General features: G+C 36.0%; 1 protein-coding gene across 1 annotated transcript in view; it reads right to left on the bottom strand.

Moving 5' to 3' along the window:
• Positions 1 to 20,927, bottom strand: part of EYS (eyes shut homolog) — a 702,981-nt gene that overhangs the window by 206,945 nt on the left and 475,109 nt on the right. The window contains exon 35 of the mRNA XM_059842660.1: positions 9,295 to 9,407. Coding sequence (XP_059698643.1) covers positions 9,295 to 9,407 — 113 coding nt within the window. The remainder of the gene's footprint in view (positions 1 to 9,294; positions 9,408 to 20,927) is intronic.

The raw sequence follows: 20,927 nt of genomic DNA, 5'->3' as shown, positions 1-20,927 counted from the left end.
CTTATAGTAGATGAAAGACTAGATATATAGGGAAATATTCCTAAAGCAAATTTTGTCAAACTATACATGCACCCATTTTTAAAACCAAGTTGTAAATGGACAGAACAAAACTGAGATATTTTTTTCTATTCTAAGAAAGTAGAAGAAAAGGATTTTATTATTCACATACCTGTCAGGCTAGAAGCCCAAGTAATTTTTTCAGGAAGCTACTGAACCCTACCACTTGATGTCTTGTGTCACTAAGATAACTGTTCTTAAGAATTAGGTAAAGTTTTCAAAGAGTGTTTCAATGGCTATGACACATGATATTATTAATACTGTGAAAAACATATGTAGCAAAATTTTAAGAACTTTGAAAAATGGCTTTACACTAAGTTTTTGTGAATCTGCACAAGTTTTATGGGAAAGTTGGTACCTTCTAAACCTTTTTGTTTTAATTTTTGGAAATACCTTCTATTTTCACATTAATGATATTATTTTGTTTTTGGGGGAAGCTGTGCTGAAATCTTAAATGAAAAAGTTACATTAATTAATGAAAAATATATTAAAATATATTTAAAGATCATAAATCTTTAAAATATATTTTCTTGTGCTTTTCTATGCTTTTATATTTCAAAAGCTAATAATGATTAAGCACAGTGCTTTTTTGGATGACAGAATTTCCAGGGAAGTATAGAAATTAAAAAAAATTTGGCAAAAGGAAATGAACATTGTTAATAACCTAGATCAACCCAAATGTTGTAGCAATTTGTAGTTCTTCTGGAACTATGATCCTTGATGTAAAAACATTCACCTTTACCGTCGCTAAAAATAGACAGCTGAAATCCTACACCTCTCCAACCATTAAATAACCACATAATCCACAAAGAAGAAGAAATGCTGAAAGATTGTCATAAGGCTTTTAAACTATCTCAGCAGCTTTCTAATTCTGATCAGTCCTGACAGCGAGGGAGCTCCAGCTATGGAGGATTCATTCACTGTGCTGTCCTTTGGACTGGAATGCCTCCCAGAATTTCCCCATGCTGGTCCACTGAGCTCTGACATATCCTTAACTCTCTTGCCTCCTATGTAAGAACTGGTGATGACCCAGTGAGCAGACATCTGACAGGCAATCTCTCTCACTTCCATGATTTGGGAATGTGCTTTGTATGGATACAGCAACTTTATACACCAAGCACACATTGTGGGGCTTTGAATCTACCACTCAATGCAAATAGGCCATAGCAGACAAAGACTCTCACTGTAACAGAAGTCTTTAACTCATATTTTTCCTTCCTAAAATAGTTAGAATTGGAGTCATAGAAGGATTTGGGTTGGAGGGAATCTTAAACACCAGCTAGTTCCAGCTCTCCACTGTCATTGGCCAGGTAATCCCACTAGACCAGGCAGCACAAAGTCTGATTAAACCTGGCCTTGAAAAGTTCCAGAGTTGGGGCATCCACAGGTTCTCTGGGCAACCTGTTCTAGTGCCTCACCACCCTCACAGAAGAGAATTTTTTCCTAACACCTAATCTAAATCTTCAGTTTAAAGCCAGTCCCTCTTATCTCACCATATGCTCTAATTACAGTCCCTCCCCAGCCTTCTTGAAAGTACCCTTCAGGTACTGGAGGCTCCAATAAGGTCTTCCCAGAGCCCTTCCTTCTCCACGCTGAACAGTCCCAACTCTCTCAATCTGTCTTCATAGGACAGGTGCTCCAGCCCTCTGATCAACTTAGTGGCCTCCTCTGGATTCATTCAAATGGGTCCATGTTGTTCTTGTGTTGGGCACCACAGAGCTGGATGCAGTACTGTGAACAAATTTGGTTCTATAATAGGAGTGTTCTGCTAAAAGTGACCCACTGTGGTCCCTCCCAGCCTCACCCATCCTGTGTTTCTGTGAAAGTGTGATTTTGTGATGCATGAAGGGATCAGTTTATATGCAATGGTTTAGCATTTGAGGTGAAAGAAGCTTTATAAATTCCATTAGTAAATTTAGTAGTCTAGAGTAAGAATCACCAGCAACTGGAGACATTAATTATTATATAAATGAACAAAAATAGATCCAAAGGTGGGACTGGAGTGCAAAAGCACTCCATCAATGGAGCCTGCTTTTTTAGTGCCTTAAATCAATACCTTATAAAATAATGAAGTATACATGAGCAGTGGAGGAAAGACAATTTCATTAAAAAAACAACTGTGAGTCTTAATCCCAAAAATATTTCCTTTTTCACAGCTGTGTCAGAGTGTTTTCCAAAATATTTAACTGAGATTTTATTTATTTTTAGTAACGCACTGTCTCAGGCATTGTATGCATTCCTCGACACATATACATGCAAACGCCTCCTTGATAAAAGTGAAAAGAAAAAATGCCTGGTATCCTTTAATACATGTCTTATTTGTTTCCATACCAGTACCTGGCAATTTCAGCAGAAATCACAATCTCATTATAATTGTTCATTACAGACACACACTAATAGACGGTAACTGCCGCTGAATTCTGTTGACAGAATTAAGGAGCAATTTTCTCTTGGTATAATGCATATGCCTAAACTTACAGAGGGATAATTAAGGTCAAGATAAACATCACCAAGTACTACTAATAATCTAGAAATAGCAAGTTTTTCTAAAGAAGATTAATAATAGTTTTGTGGTATGCTAAAGTCTGACTATCTTTTCCAGGAACAAGCAGAGAAGTGTAATGTTTACAAACACACATTATCTCACCTGCATCTATTTGACACATGGATTTATCTAATATCCATCAGAAACAATTTTCACAGAATACTTCAAAAGATGGAGATAAAGGGCTTCTATAACATTTTAGAGTGATTTTGAGTATTTATAACAGTAGGAAAGATTACACATGTCACTTCTTTCTTTCTACTTCTTTTTTTTTTTAATACCGAAGTCTGTCACTGAAAAGTCATTATCTAAACAGGAATGCCAGAAGAAGAAAAGGTAACAGAAGAATAGAATTCATGTATGCACAGAGAGCAGAAAGGAAATTGTAAAATTGTACAGAGCAGAAAAACTCACAAAGGAAAAGAAAATATTGGAAATGCAAACAAATGCAAAAGATGAAGGAAATCAAGAAGAGCAAATGAAGTAAAGGGATGAAAGCATATGAAAGAAACCCAGGCCCTGGAAAAGGAGTAAGAGACAAACACACAGAAAAGTTATCAGTGAGCAAAAGCAATAGATGAGAGAGGGAAAACATTAACAAAAAAAATTCATAAAGAACATCAAATTCTTGTTATCACTCTCCATGTTAGAATTGTGCAGAAATGTTAATAATGTAAGCATCATGCATGTGGTGAATACAAATGAATGACATTTGTGAAGCTTTAACTTCAGTTCTGTATCTCAGAAACATTTAGTCCAATCTCTATGTAAACCAGAGAAAACTCATAAAACTTCTTGAATAATAAAACTAAGTAGTGTCACCATTCTTCATCTAATAATTTTCTTCTATAATGTTGATGGGCATTGTATATTCTTCTTTGTCTTTTTTTTTTTTTTTCTGGTGTTTCAGAATTAGGCACATAACTTTAAACTCTTGAGGAGAAGATAAAAATGCAGGTAATGTAAGAAGTGAGATTTTGGGATGTAAGAACTTAACTGGTAGTCTTTCACATATAACAGGGGCTCAATGCTTTTTATAGGATCTTGCATTCATTAATAAACTAAGATATAATTGGACAGAAGAGCTTAAGCTTGAAACTGTATGATTTCTCTTTTGATTTTGAGGCAGCTTGTATGTTTGATTGACATTAAATTTTTCAGCTCAGGGGAATTCATATGAAGAAACTCTTCAAGCTGACCTATGTCTTCTATGGACTCTTGCAATGAGCATTAACATACAGCATGCACCAGAAGAACCACTTTCCTTGGAAAGTAGAATGGTTAGAGTAGGGCTTTCAAAACTTACTGAAAAATAACTTTCAGCAGATGAACTTTCCCCTTTTTAAAGTATGCAGTTCATTCCAAAGACAGAAGCCAAACACCTTCAGATGCCAGGTGTCAGATGCTCTGAGTTGTGATGTTTTTTGATATATTAAAAACCAGGAAGTTCCGCAGTGGGACAAATGCTGAGAAATTGCACAGGAGACTGACTTCAGAAAGGTGTTGTGGTCTCTGGGGATTTCTGTAAAATATCACAGAAAACTACAGAATGGAAAAGGGAGTAGTCACACATGAGGAAAGGGATTTGGAGCACGTTGGAAAGTGCATGAGTGAGGGGGAAGTGGAACTGAGGGCTTACTGAAAACATGTAGAGCTCTCCAAAGAGTATTGCATCGCTCCTGAGAAAATTGCCATACAGTAGGAAACCCATCAGTCCTCTTGATGGAATGGACCTTGGGTAATGCACTTTCAAGAGCCTCTTTCCAAATGCAAACAACAATCAGAGTTTTTTGCTGAAATAAAGCTCAGCTTCAGCCTGGAAACACATATTAGGCTAAATTAATAAGAAAGCAAAATATTTTTTTAAAAATCTACCACAGTTCTGTCCAGTGGGCAGTAATGAAGAACTTAGCTTATTAGTTCCTCTCTGAGAGTCCAATTCATTACTGTACATTTGCATTCATCAGTAAGACTTCTCTTAGGAAAACAGTTAACAGTATTTTTCTGTTTCATAGATATGATTTTTTTTTTTAAATGAAAAAACAGGGCTTGCCTAGGTAGAGGCATATATGTATATGTATACATTGTCTGTGTGTGTGTTTGGAACCTTTGAATTTAGTACATGCAGTAAACTGTTACAGGAAACACTTACAGCAATATATAGCAGTCATAGTTCCCAGACACTAAAACAGAAATGAACTGCAGTAAACACCAGCTTTTAATACTGGGACTCAAAGCTTCATTTATATCTGTCATCTGAACTCTGTCTGGAAGTGATAGTCATTTATCCTGCAAATCTATTCCAGTAGCATTTTCTGAAACACTTGAAGAAGCTTTATATTCCATTAACACATCACAAGTACCTTCCTTCAGAAGTAGAAAAAAAATAGAGATTTCATTTCTTAAAAATGTTATCAGAGATCCTTTATTTTAAATTGTCCTTCTACTACTACTACTATTGGTCATTATATAATCTCTTTCAAAATCACCTATATATTCATAACACTGAGACAGATATAATTTAAAGAGAATCATAACATAAACTTTGACAAGACTTACATAACCATATAGTCTAGCATAATTCTAGAAAACTACCTATTGGAGGATTACCTTTACTAATTGATACGATTCCAGTACGACCTCTCTTGAAAGCCAAAGCTGCATAGCTCAGAGTACTTTATGGCTGCCAGTCTGCTCTCAGAGAGTCAAACTCCTCCTGCCTATACCGTTTTTCTGCCATTTCCTGTTTCACCTTGGTTCATTGAATGGCAGGAAGTTCTGATGAGCCCTCAGCGCAGTACATCCCTCCTACCTGCTCTCTGTCCCTGTGGCATCATGTAATAGTGTACTTATAAACACTTAAACAATGATGCACGTGAACAGTAGAAGGAAATGGGCCAGATTAACTGAGTTAAAGCCACACATCTGAAATCTCAGTGTTTCTGAGCATGCACAGAAATCTTGCATTTTATAGAATGATAAGGATTACTGCAAGTATTTGGTCTTTAATCATATCCAATTGCCTGGTGCTGCCTGTATCAATAATCTTCTTGAATTTAAGCAGAATTTCACACCTGTTTCCAAAATGACATGAAAGGTAATTTCCATGATGCCCCCATTTCCAATTTAGTTCTACCAAGTTAAAAAATTCTCTCTCTCCTGTGGTGTATGACATTCACATTAAAAGATATGAATTTTAAAAGAAAAAATAGCATCCTTCCCATAAATACAGCATTTTAGACTGTAGATAGTCAGATATATATGCCAAAGAAATTAATGTTATGGTGCAATTTTTTGCATTTCTTAATTCTGAACTTTTTTTAAACAGTAATGTAAATCTCTGAGATAAGGAACATGCAGTATATAATATCCTGTGAAAGGTACCTTCTTGTCCTGATGTAGTGATTTCAATAGTTTTGAGAAGGTAAATGAACTGTCTCTAAAATATGTTTTTGAAAGCTCTCTATATTCCTTGCACATATTAGATAATTCTTTTGGTATTTTAAAATACAAATAGATCCAGTGAGAAAGATGGCAGAACACATTTGAGTAAATTTCAACCCTATGAAAAAATCATAAGCTTTAAATTTACTCACAAACCCATACATTTTAAGAAGTGTCAGCATGACCCCAATAATGAAGTAATCCATGCAGCTGGGGCACCAACAAGGACAAAACCCAGCAGGATAATTGAATGCTACTAGAGCATGCTAAATATGTAAAAGCAGGGCATTCAAAAGTATTATAAATCTACAAATAGGTGATAATAAGTAGAAGGTCAATTAAAGAAAAACTATCACAGTAAGAACAGAAAGAGTGCCTCTGAGTGACAAGTACATGGATGTTCTTGCAGAAGAAATTGGATTGCTTTGTCTGCCACACTGCAGAGTTCTCTGCTACTGTTAGGCAGCTCCAACTGTAGCAATACTGCATCAGTAGAACTGTGCAAATTCTGAAAATAAAATATAAATTACACCACGCTTTTTAGTAGTCACTGCTACTCGTATTTGCAAAGTATATAATCCATTATTGCCCTATTTAAACAACTTTCTTCAATCACTTTCTCCTTGCTTCTCAAAACAAACCCATCTTCCCCAGAAATAGTCTTACAAAAGGGGAATGACTTCTGAGCTTCATAGGTGCTTTTAGGGAAGCAGACTACATTTAAAGGCTGATGATGTCAAGTGGGTTTTGCCTAAAGTGAAAAGCAAACCATGATGTTAGCTGCCAGGTGTGAGCAGCTATGAAATTCGTGCATCACAGGGCAGGAATGAGTAAGGAGAATATCTGCCAGGCTTCCAAGCAGTCCATTTCTATGGCCTTCCCTCCCCACCAAGGGAAATTCAGAATAATTTCAATTATCTGTTGAAATTATTCTGAATTTCAACAGACTAAGTACAACAATTTCTGTTGTTGAAATTCAGCTTTTCCCAGACAGGAATAATTGTGATTTGGGCTAGGATGGTGCCAGGTCTGTGTGGACTACATGGGGCTGGACACTGTTAGACTCATCTGCAGCATTCTGAAGAAGCAGGGAGGTAAAAGGAACATGTTGCTTAGCATAGAGCATTGAGAAAGAACAGTATTCTTTCAACAATTTTTTATGCACAAGATTATATCCACAGTTCATCTATACAAAGTCATGTCATTTTACTCACCTAATCAGTAACATATGCACAATAAGTATTTGCAAGAAACAGTGCTAGTCCTGAAATCTCTGAGTTCTGATTCAAATAAAGCAATCTTTAATGTCTGCATTATACAATAGAAGCCACATTTTTAGCTAATTAACTATGAAGATAACACAGCCTTATATAATAATAAATATTTAAAAGGAATACAGGTATTTTTTACAAGCCACCTCTTTCAGGTCTATATCCCTCTCTATATTATATAAACAGACTGGACAAAGCTGTCCTCATTGCTTTCTTTTTTTACTTGTTGAAGGTTTTTGACACTTAATAAAATGGTTATATTAGTGTTCAATAGGAAAAATTGTAAAAAAGAATAGTGTCAAAAAGCTCAAGGGTGTAAGCACTTGTATCAATGAAAGTATTATTAAGGAGAATGAAAGAAAGTAGAAAAGACAGAAACAGTCCTGATTTTTAAGTTATTCTCTTTTTACCTAGTAGTTTAAAAAACAGAACCGCCTCTTACTTATGATTTAAGACATCAAAGCTCTAATGCATATGCAAAATAGAGAATAATTCCCTAATCTAGTATCCAGAGGAGCCAGCAGAGATGGTTTATGATTTTTGTTTTTCACTATGATTCTTAAAAGTTAATACCTGAATGAAAGACATGAAATAGCTTGCTCACTTGCTTTCAACCTTTTGAATTTCTGTTTTGCACAGAGTTATATTTTCACACACAAGAGTACATGCCCTCATTTGGAAGGATACCATAGTTCTGACTAGGAAAATTTCTGATGAAACACTGTACAGAAAGACAAGAGAGGAGACATTGTTTCTTTGTTATTCAGGGCTTATCACAATAGAGGCCAGGGTTTTCTTTTTTTGCGCAGGATTTAGACCCACAACCATTTACTCAATGCACTTAGAGAACATATTCCAAACAAAATACTTTGGGTAACCTGAAGGGTGTGAAGATTTATTTCTTTATCAAGCTTAGACAAGGAGATAACACTGAGCTGCTGTCCTAAATAAAATGGTGGCAGGTCTCTGCAGGGATAACAAATTGAATTTTGTGTTCAAAGTTTTACTGGCAAAAGCTTAGATGCCTGGGACTTGGGGCAGATAATTCATTAGACAGTGGGTTTACTGTTGTACTTTTGTAATTTTGAGTTGGATGTGTGCTCATTGAGGGGTTAGTGGTGGAGGTGAGTGCAGGGTTCAGATCTCATGGATCTTTAACTAATGATCTAGCGGGTTACCACCAGCTTTTGAGGATAGTGTTTAAACAAGCACATGAACATTAATTGATCTATTCTATAAATTCTAGGGAAAAAAAGTCATATGTTAAAAGCCATATACAATGTCCTCCAGGAATCTAGGACATGTAGATACTATGACTGAAGTGATATTCTCTCCCGAAAGACTTAATTATCTACAAATGCAATTCACCTCTGTTTTCCTTTGCTGTCCACTTTGCCATTTTAAAACTCTCATATTCCAGAATAGAATCTTAATGTACACCACTGCCCCTGTATGGCTTTTATTTCAATCAATGCATGATGAACAGCAATGTGAACGTACAAAACTGAAATCAATTGAGGTTTTTAAATGCATTCAGAAACAATGCTTTCCAGCATTTTTCACAATCTCTTGTAAATGTGGCACCAGTTCATCCATATTTGTAACAAGATTAATGGAAGTCCCAAAGTCACGAGTAAGACACAACCAGCACATCTCCCCACTTCCCAGTCCTGTATTTTCCTGCAGATCATCTTTCTTAGTACACTGTTTCAGCATTAAGAGTGCGACAACTCACTCCAAATAAGCTGTCAGGTTTAATTGAACTACTTTGAAAAAAAGAAAATCTTCCATTAAGAAAAAGCTTTAAAAGCACAAAAAAAAGAGCAAGATATCAGTCTCTCTATGGATTTTTGTCTTTTTTTTTTTTTTCTGTAACCATTGTTGAAATTATCTAAAATGGTCACCCTGTGTACGGAAGAAAGCAAAATCAGCACAAACAATTCCTTAGGATTTGGAAAGGCATAGAGGGCAGTTTACCTGCAATTGTCAACATTACTTCTTCCCACAGCATTAGAGAAGTTGAAAGGTCCGACGTTATTGATTTCTACGACTTTTATACAGCCAGTGAAATTGTAGACTGGTCGAGAAACCTACAAAGGGAAAAAATGCATACAGTTCTTTTGCTTGTTGATATTGTGATCAAGGTATTTATTTTTCTATGGAGGAATACAGATCATGGGGAATGGTAAACAGGGAAGATTTGAAATTTTTAAGTGTATTACTTCCCTGCTTAAAAGATTTCTAGTGTCCTTAATCATGTTTCAAAGACGCCTAAGGACCTACTAAAAATGGGAATCACTGCAGGGGCACTGAAAACACAGAGAACAGTAAGTTGTTATGCACTGCCAAGGACCCATTTTTAACAATGAAGTCAGGTTTAGATAGTTGCAGAAATAAAAAAAATCTTGAAGAACAATTTGCTGAAAGCATAATGGAAAGCATTAAATGCTTTTTAAAGCCCAACAGGAGCATTAAGCCTGCCAGAAAGGCTTCAGGGATAATAGACCAGCTAAGTGTAAAGGGAATGTTCAAAGAGACATGGCTCTAGCAGGAAATGTAAATGACTCACCAAATCAAAATTTAATGAAGAGTAGTTCTGGGAGGTTCCCATGACTGAACCCCTTTTTAGTTGGGGTACATCAGAGATCTGTCTCAAATTGAATTACTACTAGAAAATGTTTTTTAAAAAAACCCAAACCGTGAACAGTGGCAAAAAAAGGAGAATGATCAAGCAGTGTTTGCCTGGGATTCTTATGGGAAATTACTGTAGTTGTCACTTAAAATGGCATCCAAACCATGGGAAAGGTAGACATGGATTTTTGGGGGAAGAGGAGGGGGGCTTGGGTTTTTGCTTTGTATGATTTTGAAAATGGGGACAAGACTAGGGCATGCAAGGACATAACTCAAACTACACATCAGTAAGACCCAATTCCATTCAAGATAGTGATTATGAATTACACTGAAGAACAGAATCAACATATTTGTAAATGAATGTAATGTACAGGGGAATAGTTGAGAGGGTTTCTGAAAAGAGAAATTGTAACTCACAGGAGGAACACTGACTATGAGAAAAATGATGCCTTGGCACACAGTCTTTGATTTCCAAAGGACTTTAACAAGTTTCTGTGTTAAAAGATTCTAAAGTAACTCAGTTGCCCTTGGATAACAGAGAAGGCCTTCAATAAATTAGAAGAATGGTTAAAACAGAAGCAGAAAAATTGAGAGCAAATGGTGAGGTTTCTCAATATGGAGAGTCCCTAGAAATTCCCTCTGCAAGTCTGTATTAGGGTCTGTGGTCTTCAATGTATTTGAGTGGCCCAATGTTTTCTGCACTACTCAGGATAGCAAAACCTGAGTAGTGAGAACAGGATTTCACAATGTGCAAAAGTGTCACAATATGCAAAATAATAAGGCATGTAAGGATGATTATACATATGAGAGTTTCTGAACAGAGTAACTGTACAGACCAGGGATCTCCAGTCAGGAGAACTCACTGTCAATGAGGGACAGAACAGAGCAATGTGCAGAGGAATAAAGAGTTGTCAGTTTCTCAAAATACAGAATCAAAAGGACATGAAACAACAAAAATTAGTGCAAAGATGAAAGCAAGGTAAGAGGTTTGCTTTTCATACAATTGAAAATTTAATTGTGGAACTCTGCCATAGCATGTTGTGGATGGTACAAGTGTAAATGGGGTTAAAAATCAATCATACTAAAGGGAAGAAGAGCCATCTCTCTCCCTGCTGACAGACAGGCTGCACAAGTACAATACAGTTGAAGCAAGGAGAATTGCTTTTCTCTGCACTGCTCAGCCACTCTGGAACATAACATGTGTGCCATGCCATACACTATAAACAGAATGAATTGGCCTTCCAATCCATGGGAGGGCTCAAAGAATTCACTAATAGTTTATTGTTTATTTCCTTAGCAGCAAAGGCTTACAGGAAGTTAAGACTTTAAAAAAGATATATTACTACACCGCAAAAATGTGGAAAGTTATGTAACCGTCTATAAGGTGGCATTTAAAGTCAACACAGTTCAAATGTGGCAAAGGCAAGATGGTTTCTCTGTGGAATAAACACAATGGAATACTCCTTCTCTGCCTCCTTTTCCAGCCACTGTGGCATGGAAATAAGTGTGATGGACTGCCAAGATGGACACACCCTCAGCAGCCTGCTTTTGCTGCCATCATTATAATGAAATGTACCAGGTTATCTTTGAAGATGCCTTGCCCTACTAAGCTTCACGTTTTAATTTTTATTAGAGATGCTTGTTATTTTATTCCCCAGTCTTTTATAAACAGTAAATAACATAATTTTCAATTTAACAGGATGAAGGATCTGTTATAAATTTATTATGAACATAGACAGAAATGGTTACAGGATTCTGAGCTGGAAACTACATGGAACCTGCAACATTGCCCCCCCCCCCCAATGAACAATTGAACAGTGTTTTAATATTGGCTGCATAAATCAGCTTGTTAAAGCTGTGCTTCTATTTTTCTCCCTGAGCCTCATATGATTGTCTCAGTCATACCATGATGCACGTGTTTCAACAAAAGTTCTCTTTCTCAGGATTGTAAAAATGAACAAACAAAATAGAAAACAAAAGAAATCAATAAATGCAAAGGGCAAATAGAATACAATTTTATGATGGCTACTGTGCCAAGCTAAGTTCATCCAAGACATTGGTATAGGGAAAATTCACTATGTCAACCTATGGTCCATTTTACACACTGAAGAGCAAATTAGTTTGGAATCAACATTGGAAATCAACATTTAGCTGCATATTTCCCCTAACACTCTATTGTGTGAATGTTTTAACAACCTGGTTTCCTTCCCCTAACTATTGGCTGGCTGCCATCTAAGTTCTCTTAAATTGATATATGTGCATATTTTGAAGGTAATGCACTCCTGTAAATCAATCTTAAAATTATTACTTTGTTTTTTAACTATAACTACATTATAAACATTTTGATCAAAAAATTACTTGCATTTGTTCTGCTATGCTATCTCTACAAAAAAATCAATATCTTAGAGATATATAGGAATAAAAGCTATTGATATATATAATCAAAAATAGGTGGCTTTTATTCTTCTACTTTTGAGAACAGATACCTTTTGTGTTTAGCAGAATATTAAAATGTAGACTTCACATGTAGTTGAATTCCCTTCCATTTTCAAAAATACATTAATATGCTGACAAACTGTAACACTTAAATTGCCTGAAAATGTCAGGGCCAGAGCAACACCAGAAATTAAGTTTAATAAAATTCACTATTCACAATCTTCTCAGATATGTTTGACATATAGTAACCATGCTCTTTAAACGCCCTTTATACTTGACAAAAATGAGTACTGATATTTACCTTGTAGGAAAAGTTCACACATATATGCCAAATAATTTATTAACATCCCTTACTGACTAGCCCAAATTAAGCTGCTGCAAGATAGAATTAACCTAGAATGAGTTCCTAATGAAAGGAACTTACATGCTGTCAATTCACTACAGATTCATAAATAATAAAATGCATTTTTGGCTTATGATCTGAGCATTTATTTGAAAAGTATGATTAACTGGAAAGAAAAAAAAAAAAAACAAACATAGCACAATCTTTCCTCATTTGTCTCCAGTCAAGATAAATGTTATGTATCTTGAATATTCCTACAATAGATATTACAGTGTACCAGAATACACTATATAGTAGTCTTTCACATCTTTGTGATTCCTGAAATAGGCCTGATTTTGGAGTCTGATCAGTAGAACTCTCTTCAATACACTACAAAACTTTTTAAATGCAACATTTCAAACTTAAATAACTCAGGTGCACAATTTGGAATACTTGAATAAAATTTTAACTTGTATTTACTAAAACCATGGTGAACCATTAGGAAATTAATAACTCAAAAAGCACCTCACCTTAGATAACAGCTCCTTTACTCCAGTTTTGTTTTCTGCTAGTGATTAGAATCATATGAAACAATCATAATGAACACTGAAATTAAGCAAGCCATAATCTCACTTCAGTATTTACTTTATATTTGCCATGACAATTTGGCTAACCATCTCAGTTGTAACCTGCTTGAAACCTACTGCAACTGAACTTAAATATCAAGCCCACTAAATAAAAATATATATTTAAAAAAAAAAAACTCAAATCAAACTAAACAAACAAACAAAAAAAAAACAACCAAAAAACATCCACATCTAATTTCCATGGGTTGTGGTGGTAAGGCTTCCCTCTAAAGAAGAATTTAAAAATTGTTCTTTAAAGATGTATTTTTAAAACCTATTTTCCTCTCTTTGATACTGAATTACACACAGCACAAAATAGAAATATAGAGACTATCAAATTGGAAGCAAGACAATCAGAATTGGCTTAATCCCACAGGATATTATTCTGCCTTTATGTTTTACTTAATGAACACTGAAACTTGCCTGCATTCAAGGCAACATGCTATATATGGGATGTGTACTTTCTTCAAACCCAAAAGTTTTCAAGACTTTGTTAAAAATCAACATTAGTGACTCAGACATCACCTTGCTGAAAAATGTCTCTTGCTGATTTAAATTTTTAAAAAAATCAATTTATAAAAATTAAAGCTTATTCATTTTTACTCTGGTAGTTCAAGCAAAACGGACAAGGCTTGTCTGGTTAATTTGGATAGCTACTGATGAGAGAAACATGTATCTCCCTTTGAGAAGTCCTGCTGAAGTAGGCAATGGCAGGGGAGTGTGTGTCTTTGATGTATCTATACTGTGCATTACTTCACTTCCTAATATTTGCTTTTAATAACCCTATCCATACTCAGTTCAAATTTTAAATCACAAGTATTTTGATTGTTAGATGACGGAGTATAAGCCAAAGAGTTTAATGACATTTCAAAATGTGTAGGAAAATGAAAAGTAGTATTAGCTCTCAAACACAAGTAATAAAAGAAAACACTTAAAATATGGGAGAAGGAATATTGCTTCAGCTTATGTCCTGGTACTAGTGTAGAAATGGGAAGGCAAAATGGGAATATGCACTAGTAAAATTGCCTGCATGCTATCATATCAATAAATTGGGTGAAACACAAAGGAACTGAAATCTTCTCCATCCTGACTCGTACTGACTATGAAATTGAATACTATATAAACCTATATATAACACTGAAGTTTCATTCAATTCATATTTAAATATGATAGATGATTTTATGCTGATATTGTGATTCTGAGCCAAGCATCCCAAAATAATTTTAATGAAGCACATTAAAACTAACATTAACTAGCACAACAAAAAAGGAGCTCAAGTGGTAAGTGAAATCCAGATGTTTTTAATCTACCTCTACTGAATTTTCTAAAGATTTTACCAGTATTACCCTGAATCTGCTTTTAGCGTATCTGCCATGGATATCGAATCCTATCCCTAGAATTTATTGAAACAAGAATGGTAAAGCATAATATAGGCAGAAGAAAGGAAGAAAATAAATCCCTAAATTGCTTAGTGTGGTATAGGTGTACATTTCTGCTCCTCATGTCTCATTTGTTCTAGACACTGAAATCAGGGGTTATAAAAGCAGCAATCCTGACAGTTCTGCTATGGGAAACCAGCAAGTCAATAGTTCTTCCAGTCTCCTGTGCTGTAGAGCAGCTAACTGAGGCTATCCTCTCTCATTGGATCTGAATTGGCAAACCATCTCCTGCACTGCTGTGCTTCACAGTGGAACCCAGACTGGTCATCTGCCTGGTCCCAGACTTGGGGGCAACCAGCTCACCACACAACTGACATTCACATGCCTCTTGTGTCATTTCTTCTTCTAAAGTGACTGGCAGTCTAAATCTTGGGCATAAGAGCTTCACTGTAAATTTTCCATGATCCTGACAGTTCTAGCTCAGAATGATTCATTAAACCACAAAGGATTAATTAAAATCAGTAAGTCTAAAAGATTCAAGAGTACTGAGAAATTCCCTTATCATTTTTATGAAAGTTCATCCTTGGCCAGGATCCTTATATTTTAAACTTGCTCTTGGCTTGCGCTCTAACAAGTGCAATGCTGCATTTCAGAAGGAATATGAAAACTCTGATGTGAGGAAGGATATTCCTAAGCTTTGTGGCTAGCAATGTCAGCCTCTTCTGTAAACAATTTCAGTGTTTATGCTTATAACCATAATGCATCTTTTGCTTACTCCATTTGTTATTGCAATTTTTAATAAATTCAACCACTGTAATTTATCTTTTCTCAGTTCTCTCTGTTTAATGTGGTACAACACCTTGACCCTGGGAAAGAACGAAAATATATTGGCCTGAGAGGACTAGAAAATGTAGAGTGAAATTTGGAAAATGGACTTACATTTCTTGAACAGTGCAGACTCTATCAAACTGTGGAAATCAGTTCATCTCCCTGTGCTTCACCTTTGCAGAGTGACACTGAAGTCACACATGTTGGACACCATGCTAACACATTACAGTGCTCCAGCACTTAGGGAAAGGTCTTCCGAGTCCACCACCATGAACTAGTTTTCAGTCCAAGTCAGTCAGCTTCTCTAGTTCTGGTTCTTGTCCAATCAATAGCCAATCACTCAAATCTACAAACATTTAACCCAAGAGATGTTTGTATTGAGCATATGTGTTTATATGCTGATAGATTTGGTAGTTCTCATGGGTCATTTTCAAGTCAGGATATTCTGCTTCTAAAGTCAGATTCAGTGTGAAACACTTTGTGAATTATAGATGTTGAGTTATGAAAAAAGGAAGAGTTCTAACAAGAAGCTGTACATCTGTCTGACTAGAAGAGATGACACCTTATCTAAAACAAAAAGGTGCCTTCAAAATGAAAACATGACCATAAAAATGAAAATGTTCTCATAAAAGAGGCTTTCCTTTAATGTATATATATATGGTATATGATATTCAGAAGGGCCTAATTTTGTCAGACTCCTAAGAAAACTGAAGATTCGCTGCTGAAGAAGGGTGAGAGGAGAAAAATTTCTTCATGGTCTGTGCTTTTCTTATATCATGCCAGTACACCATTTAGAAACATATGCAACTAATTGTCTGGTTTTGTACATATTAAATACATTTTTTTCCTAGCACAATTTCTTGACACAAGAGGTGTTGCATGATAACAGTATACCTCACACTCTAGGGAAGGAATATATCTATCAGCTGGCACACTATACCTTTCAACAAATGCCTTCACTTCCCCAAAATACTCCAGAGAATCCAACTAGGCAATCCAACAGAGAATCCATCAGGACCAGGTAAGAAGTAGTGGTTTACAGGGTTAGGAGCATGGTAACAAGGAGAGCTGCCTGACATATAACAAAGATTTTAGAAGCACGTGGGCATTCCAAGGTTACCAAGGTGTTAGACACATGTATTTATGTGATCAGAGGTGTATCTGCAGGAGACGGATCACATAAAAACATTAACCATGATGTGCCAAGAAGGTGATGAATCCACAGACTTCCAAAATGCATTTAATTATCTTACTACAGCAAAACAATATGAATTGCTGAGTTCTAAACCAAATAAACTCTACCAAAACCTAAAAATTTTAAAATTTTGTTAATTTTTAATGAAACAATTGACAGGTTACCACTCTTTTTTGTCTGCTCTGTCTTTCAGTTAGTTGTTACTGCCCTTCTGACAACTGTAGCACAACATGAAAGTGTACCTATAATTCTTCATATTAACATAGATTTAGATTAATGGCAGTTTAATTTGGCACTGCTGGGAAGTGGACATATAATCTGGTGCTTTATATCTCTGAGGAAACAAAAACTTTCAAAAAACAGTTGGATTTGGTGACCTAGTTCTTTGGTTTGGCTTGAATTTCCATTTTGAGACATGCAGTCCTGAGCAACTTATGACAATATGTGTTCACCCGGAGCTTTGAACTGTACTACCTACCCAGTGCCAAAGACTGGTGTTGATTTTTGTGGAGAATTTCCTTTTGCTCTAGCACTAAATTATTTTTCCCCACCTTGACTTGTATACTATTCATATACTTAGCAAAAGACACACCTAATTCTAAAATACTCATACTTGGCCTGAGCTTCACGCTCTTAGACTCCTTGCCTAAAGCATTTACAAATTTTATTTGGAATTGATAGTCCCCAGGAAAACCACAGTAAATAAAAAAATCAGGTTCACATGTAACTACATTTTGCACTGTATGATCTACAGGAGAAATCAAACCATGTTCTAAAACCTGGAAGTTAAAAGTAAGTTCTTCACTTATAAAAAGAAAGCACATATTAAAATAATTAAGCATTCATGGCAGACTCTAAACTGCTCCTTTACTTCCTTCCAACACTCAGATTCTGGTAGTGACTTCCCTCCTATTCCTCCTTAACATTGCTCTAAGCCTCAATGCTCACCAGTTCTACTCGTCTCAAGGTGAAATCTCACCTCTTTCATTTTTACTATCAACATACATCAGGCTGTTATGCAGGACAAACACCAGAAGGTCAGCCACTTTCCCTTTTCAGAGATTCAATGCATTTACATTCCTTTTCAAGTATATTCTTTCTTGTTGAAAAAAAAAAACCAAAAACAGTCCATGCTTCCAAAAGTCAAAACCAGTCAATGCTATTAAAACCCCTTTGAATGAGGTTAAATGACCCCCATGTTCATGCAATATACATCCTACTAAGATAAAATAATTTAATTTTCTATTCAGTCTTCAGAGAGATTACAAATGTCATTAATAACCACATGGAGATCTGGTACTCAGAGTACTCAGAATCCTCCTTTCCACTATTCTGCAGCCAATTAGGCTTCTATTGCCACATCACAGAGCATCTGGCCATGTGAAATAATTCATGATTCTTCTCCTATCATTCCCTTAGAAACAGAAATATTAGGTGGGGGTAAAGAACCATCTTCAGCTGACACTGAACCTGTATCCTACATCTCCATAGTAGCAACCAACACAGGATGCTAGGAAAAAGAGCAGTATCAGATCACACCATTGCTGAGGTTAGAGGGCACCTCTGGTAGGTTGCCTCATCCAACCCCCTACTGAAGGAGTGTCACCTAGAGCCAATTGTTTGGGATCAGGTCCAGACAGGTTTTGAATATCTCCATGAATGGAAACTCCCATACCAATCAGAGCAACTTGTGCCAGTGCTCAGACACCCTCACAGTGGAAAATTTCTGATATTCAGATGACACCTCCTGGGCTTCATCTTGTGCCCATTGCCTCTGGTTCTGTCACTTGGCATGGCTGAAAAGAACTTGGCTTTGCCCTTTTTGCTGCCTTTCTTCAGATGTTTGTAGACCGTTTGTGAGTTTTCCTCCAGAGCTTTCTCCAGGCTGAACAGTCCTGGCTCTCTCAGCTGTTCCAGTTCCCTAACCAACTTTGTGGCCATGTACTGGTGTCTCTCCAGTAGCTCCATGTCTCTCTTGTATTGAGGAGCCCAGAACTGGACACAGCACTCCAGATGTGGCCTCACCAGGGCTGAGAACAGGATAGAGATGCCCTCCCTCAACATGCCAGAAGTGCTTCTCCTAATGCAGCTCAGGATACCATTAGGTGCGTGCTCACACACACAGAGTGACACAGAGGTTTGCATTCATGCACTCATTTATACTGTAAACCAGGAGCCTCTTTAAACATCTGTATAATCAAAATCCCTCTCCTCCAAACCTGTTAAAGGATTCCAAAGTACTCTGCTGTGCGGACATACAAGATGGACAGTAGGATTGTAGAATGGAAAAACAATTTTAATTTTCACAAACTGGTTGTAAGATAAAATCAGTAGCATTATTTTTCAGATCTGGCTTACCTCTGGGCTCACTAATGCCAAAGATCATTAGTTTATTTGAATTGTCAGGATATTCTTATTATTTCAGGTTTACTTTGGCATTTCATCTTATAATTAACTTGTGTTACTTTTTAAATACATTCTATATGTGTTATTTGTTTTAATTTCTCTCCTATTTTCTTCCCATACTATTCAGCCCATGCTGTAAACAACTGCTTGTAAAGTAGCATTCTATAACCTGGTATAAGAATCTGTATAATGAGATGCGACACATTCACATATAACCTTTTTCTGTTACTATTATCCACAGAGAAAATGGCTTGCTGTATTTCTATATATGGTCCTCAGTAATCTGTAATCACAAACACAGTAAAGTAAGATAAATCCAGATAATGTGAGAGTTTTAAGCCATGGAAGAGAGAGACAGGCATCAATAGAGTAACTTATCTTTACTCATTTTTGCTTTCAAAAAAATTACCATTAATACTAATAAAATTGGAAATTAAAGATTTTGTGCTAATGTTCTCCATGGTTCCATTTCATTAAATGATTCTTCCTCCTACTCTATTCTTTCATTTCCAAATCTCATTTATTTAGGTGAAAAAGCACAAAATAATAGTTGCATTTCCAATGTAGAACAGGTGCCAGTTCCTTTGTTCTGCTCTTTTTTTGTGTTGCACATCAAAAATCACACATTTACAATGTGATCATCATGTTCTTCTTTTAATAATGACTCTTGATATTACAGCAGCTTAGTCAGCCTCTACCTTCAGAGTAGAGTGCATTTCCTGCTGGCTTGGCAAATGTGTTGTTTGACCACTGCTCAGGCTGAGATGCTCCCTGCATGCCCAATAACTACATTCAGATGCTTAGTTTAGAGTGAAGCCATTAAGCAAACAGCACTGAAGGGCTTATTTGCCAGGGATCAGGAATGGCCTCCATTTACTGCAGTTTTCTATAAAATCTGCCTCTGCTACATTGTTTGCTATTGGGAAAAGGAATGAAACAGCACAGCAAAATGTCAAAGCTGTCAAGAAACATAAAGTCAATTTATTGTTACTGAAATAATGGAAACTGCTACGTAGAAGATCAATGAGAATGGGAGATCTTGTACTGAGAATGAATGCAGAGAGAGATTGCTGATATTATTAGAGTAGATTCTAGGCAAAATCACATAACTGTGAGACTAACTTAGCATACATAACAGGAAACCAAATGCTTTTGAATTTGGTAGTCTCTATTCCTCAACAAAAAATGTTATGTCTTTTTATTCATCAACTAAACACTCAGCCTAAAAACAAAAAAAAAAAACACCCCACAAACCTAACACTGTAGATTGATAAATGTCAAGGACACTACAGAAACACTAATCACCCAGATTAACTCTGGAAGGAGCAAACAGGAATCACCGTAATTTAAACAGAGTCTAGACAAACAAAACTACATCTTCGGTGATGGTTTTCTTTTTTGGGAGGAAAACCGCAAAATTAAAGAGATCAGATAAAGAACTGAAAACATCAAAGATGGAAGGTGTGAAATTTCCTTAATTAAAATTGCATGAGTGTCTGGCAATCACCTGCTGGAAGAGGGTACTGGGAATAATGAATACACAAAAACCCACACACAAGGAAACAGCAAAGAATATAATATATGCTGGAAGAAGAAAGCATAAAGAATACAATATATGTTGGAAGAAGAAAGCATAAAGAATACAATATATGTTGGAAGTAGAATGCATACAGATTAAATAAAACTTAATTAAAAACTCAAACTGAGCTGGACCTTACACAAGTTTCAAACACATGGATGAAAGAAGAGTGACAGATTACAAATGAGAAACAGAACCAAGTCACAAA

The sequence above is a fragment of the Haemorhous mexicanus genome, chromosome 3, assembly GCF_027477595.1.
Source record: "Haemorhous mexicanus isolate bHaeMex1 chromosome 3, bHaeMex1.pri, whole genome shotgun sequence".
Classification (NCBI taxonomy): Eukaryota; Metazoa; Chordata; class Aves; order Passeriformes; family Fringillidae; genus Haemorhous; species Haemorhous mexicanus.
This window is presented reverse-complemented; position numbering and strand designations above follow the sequence as displayed.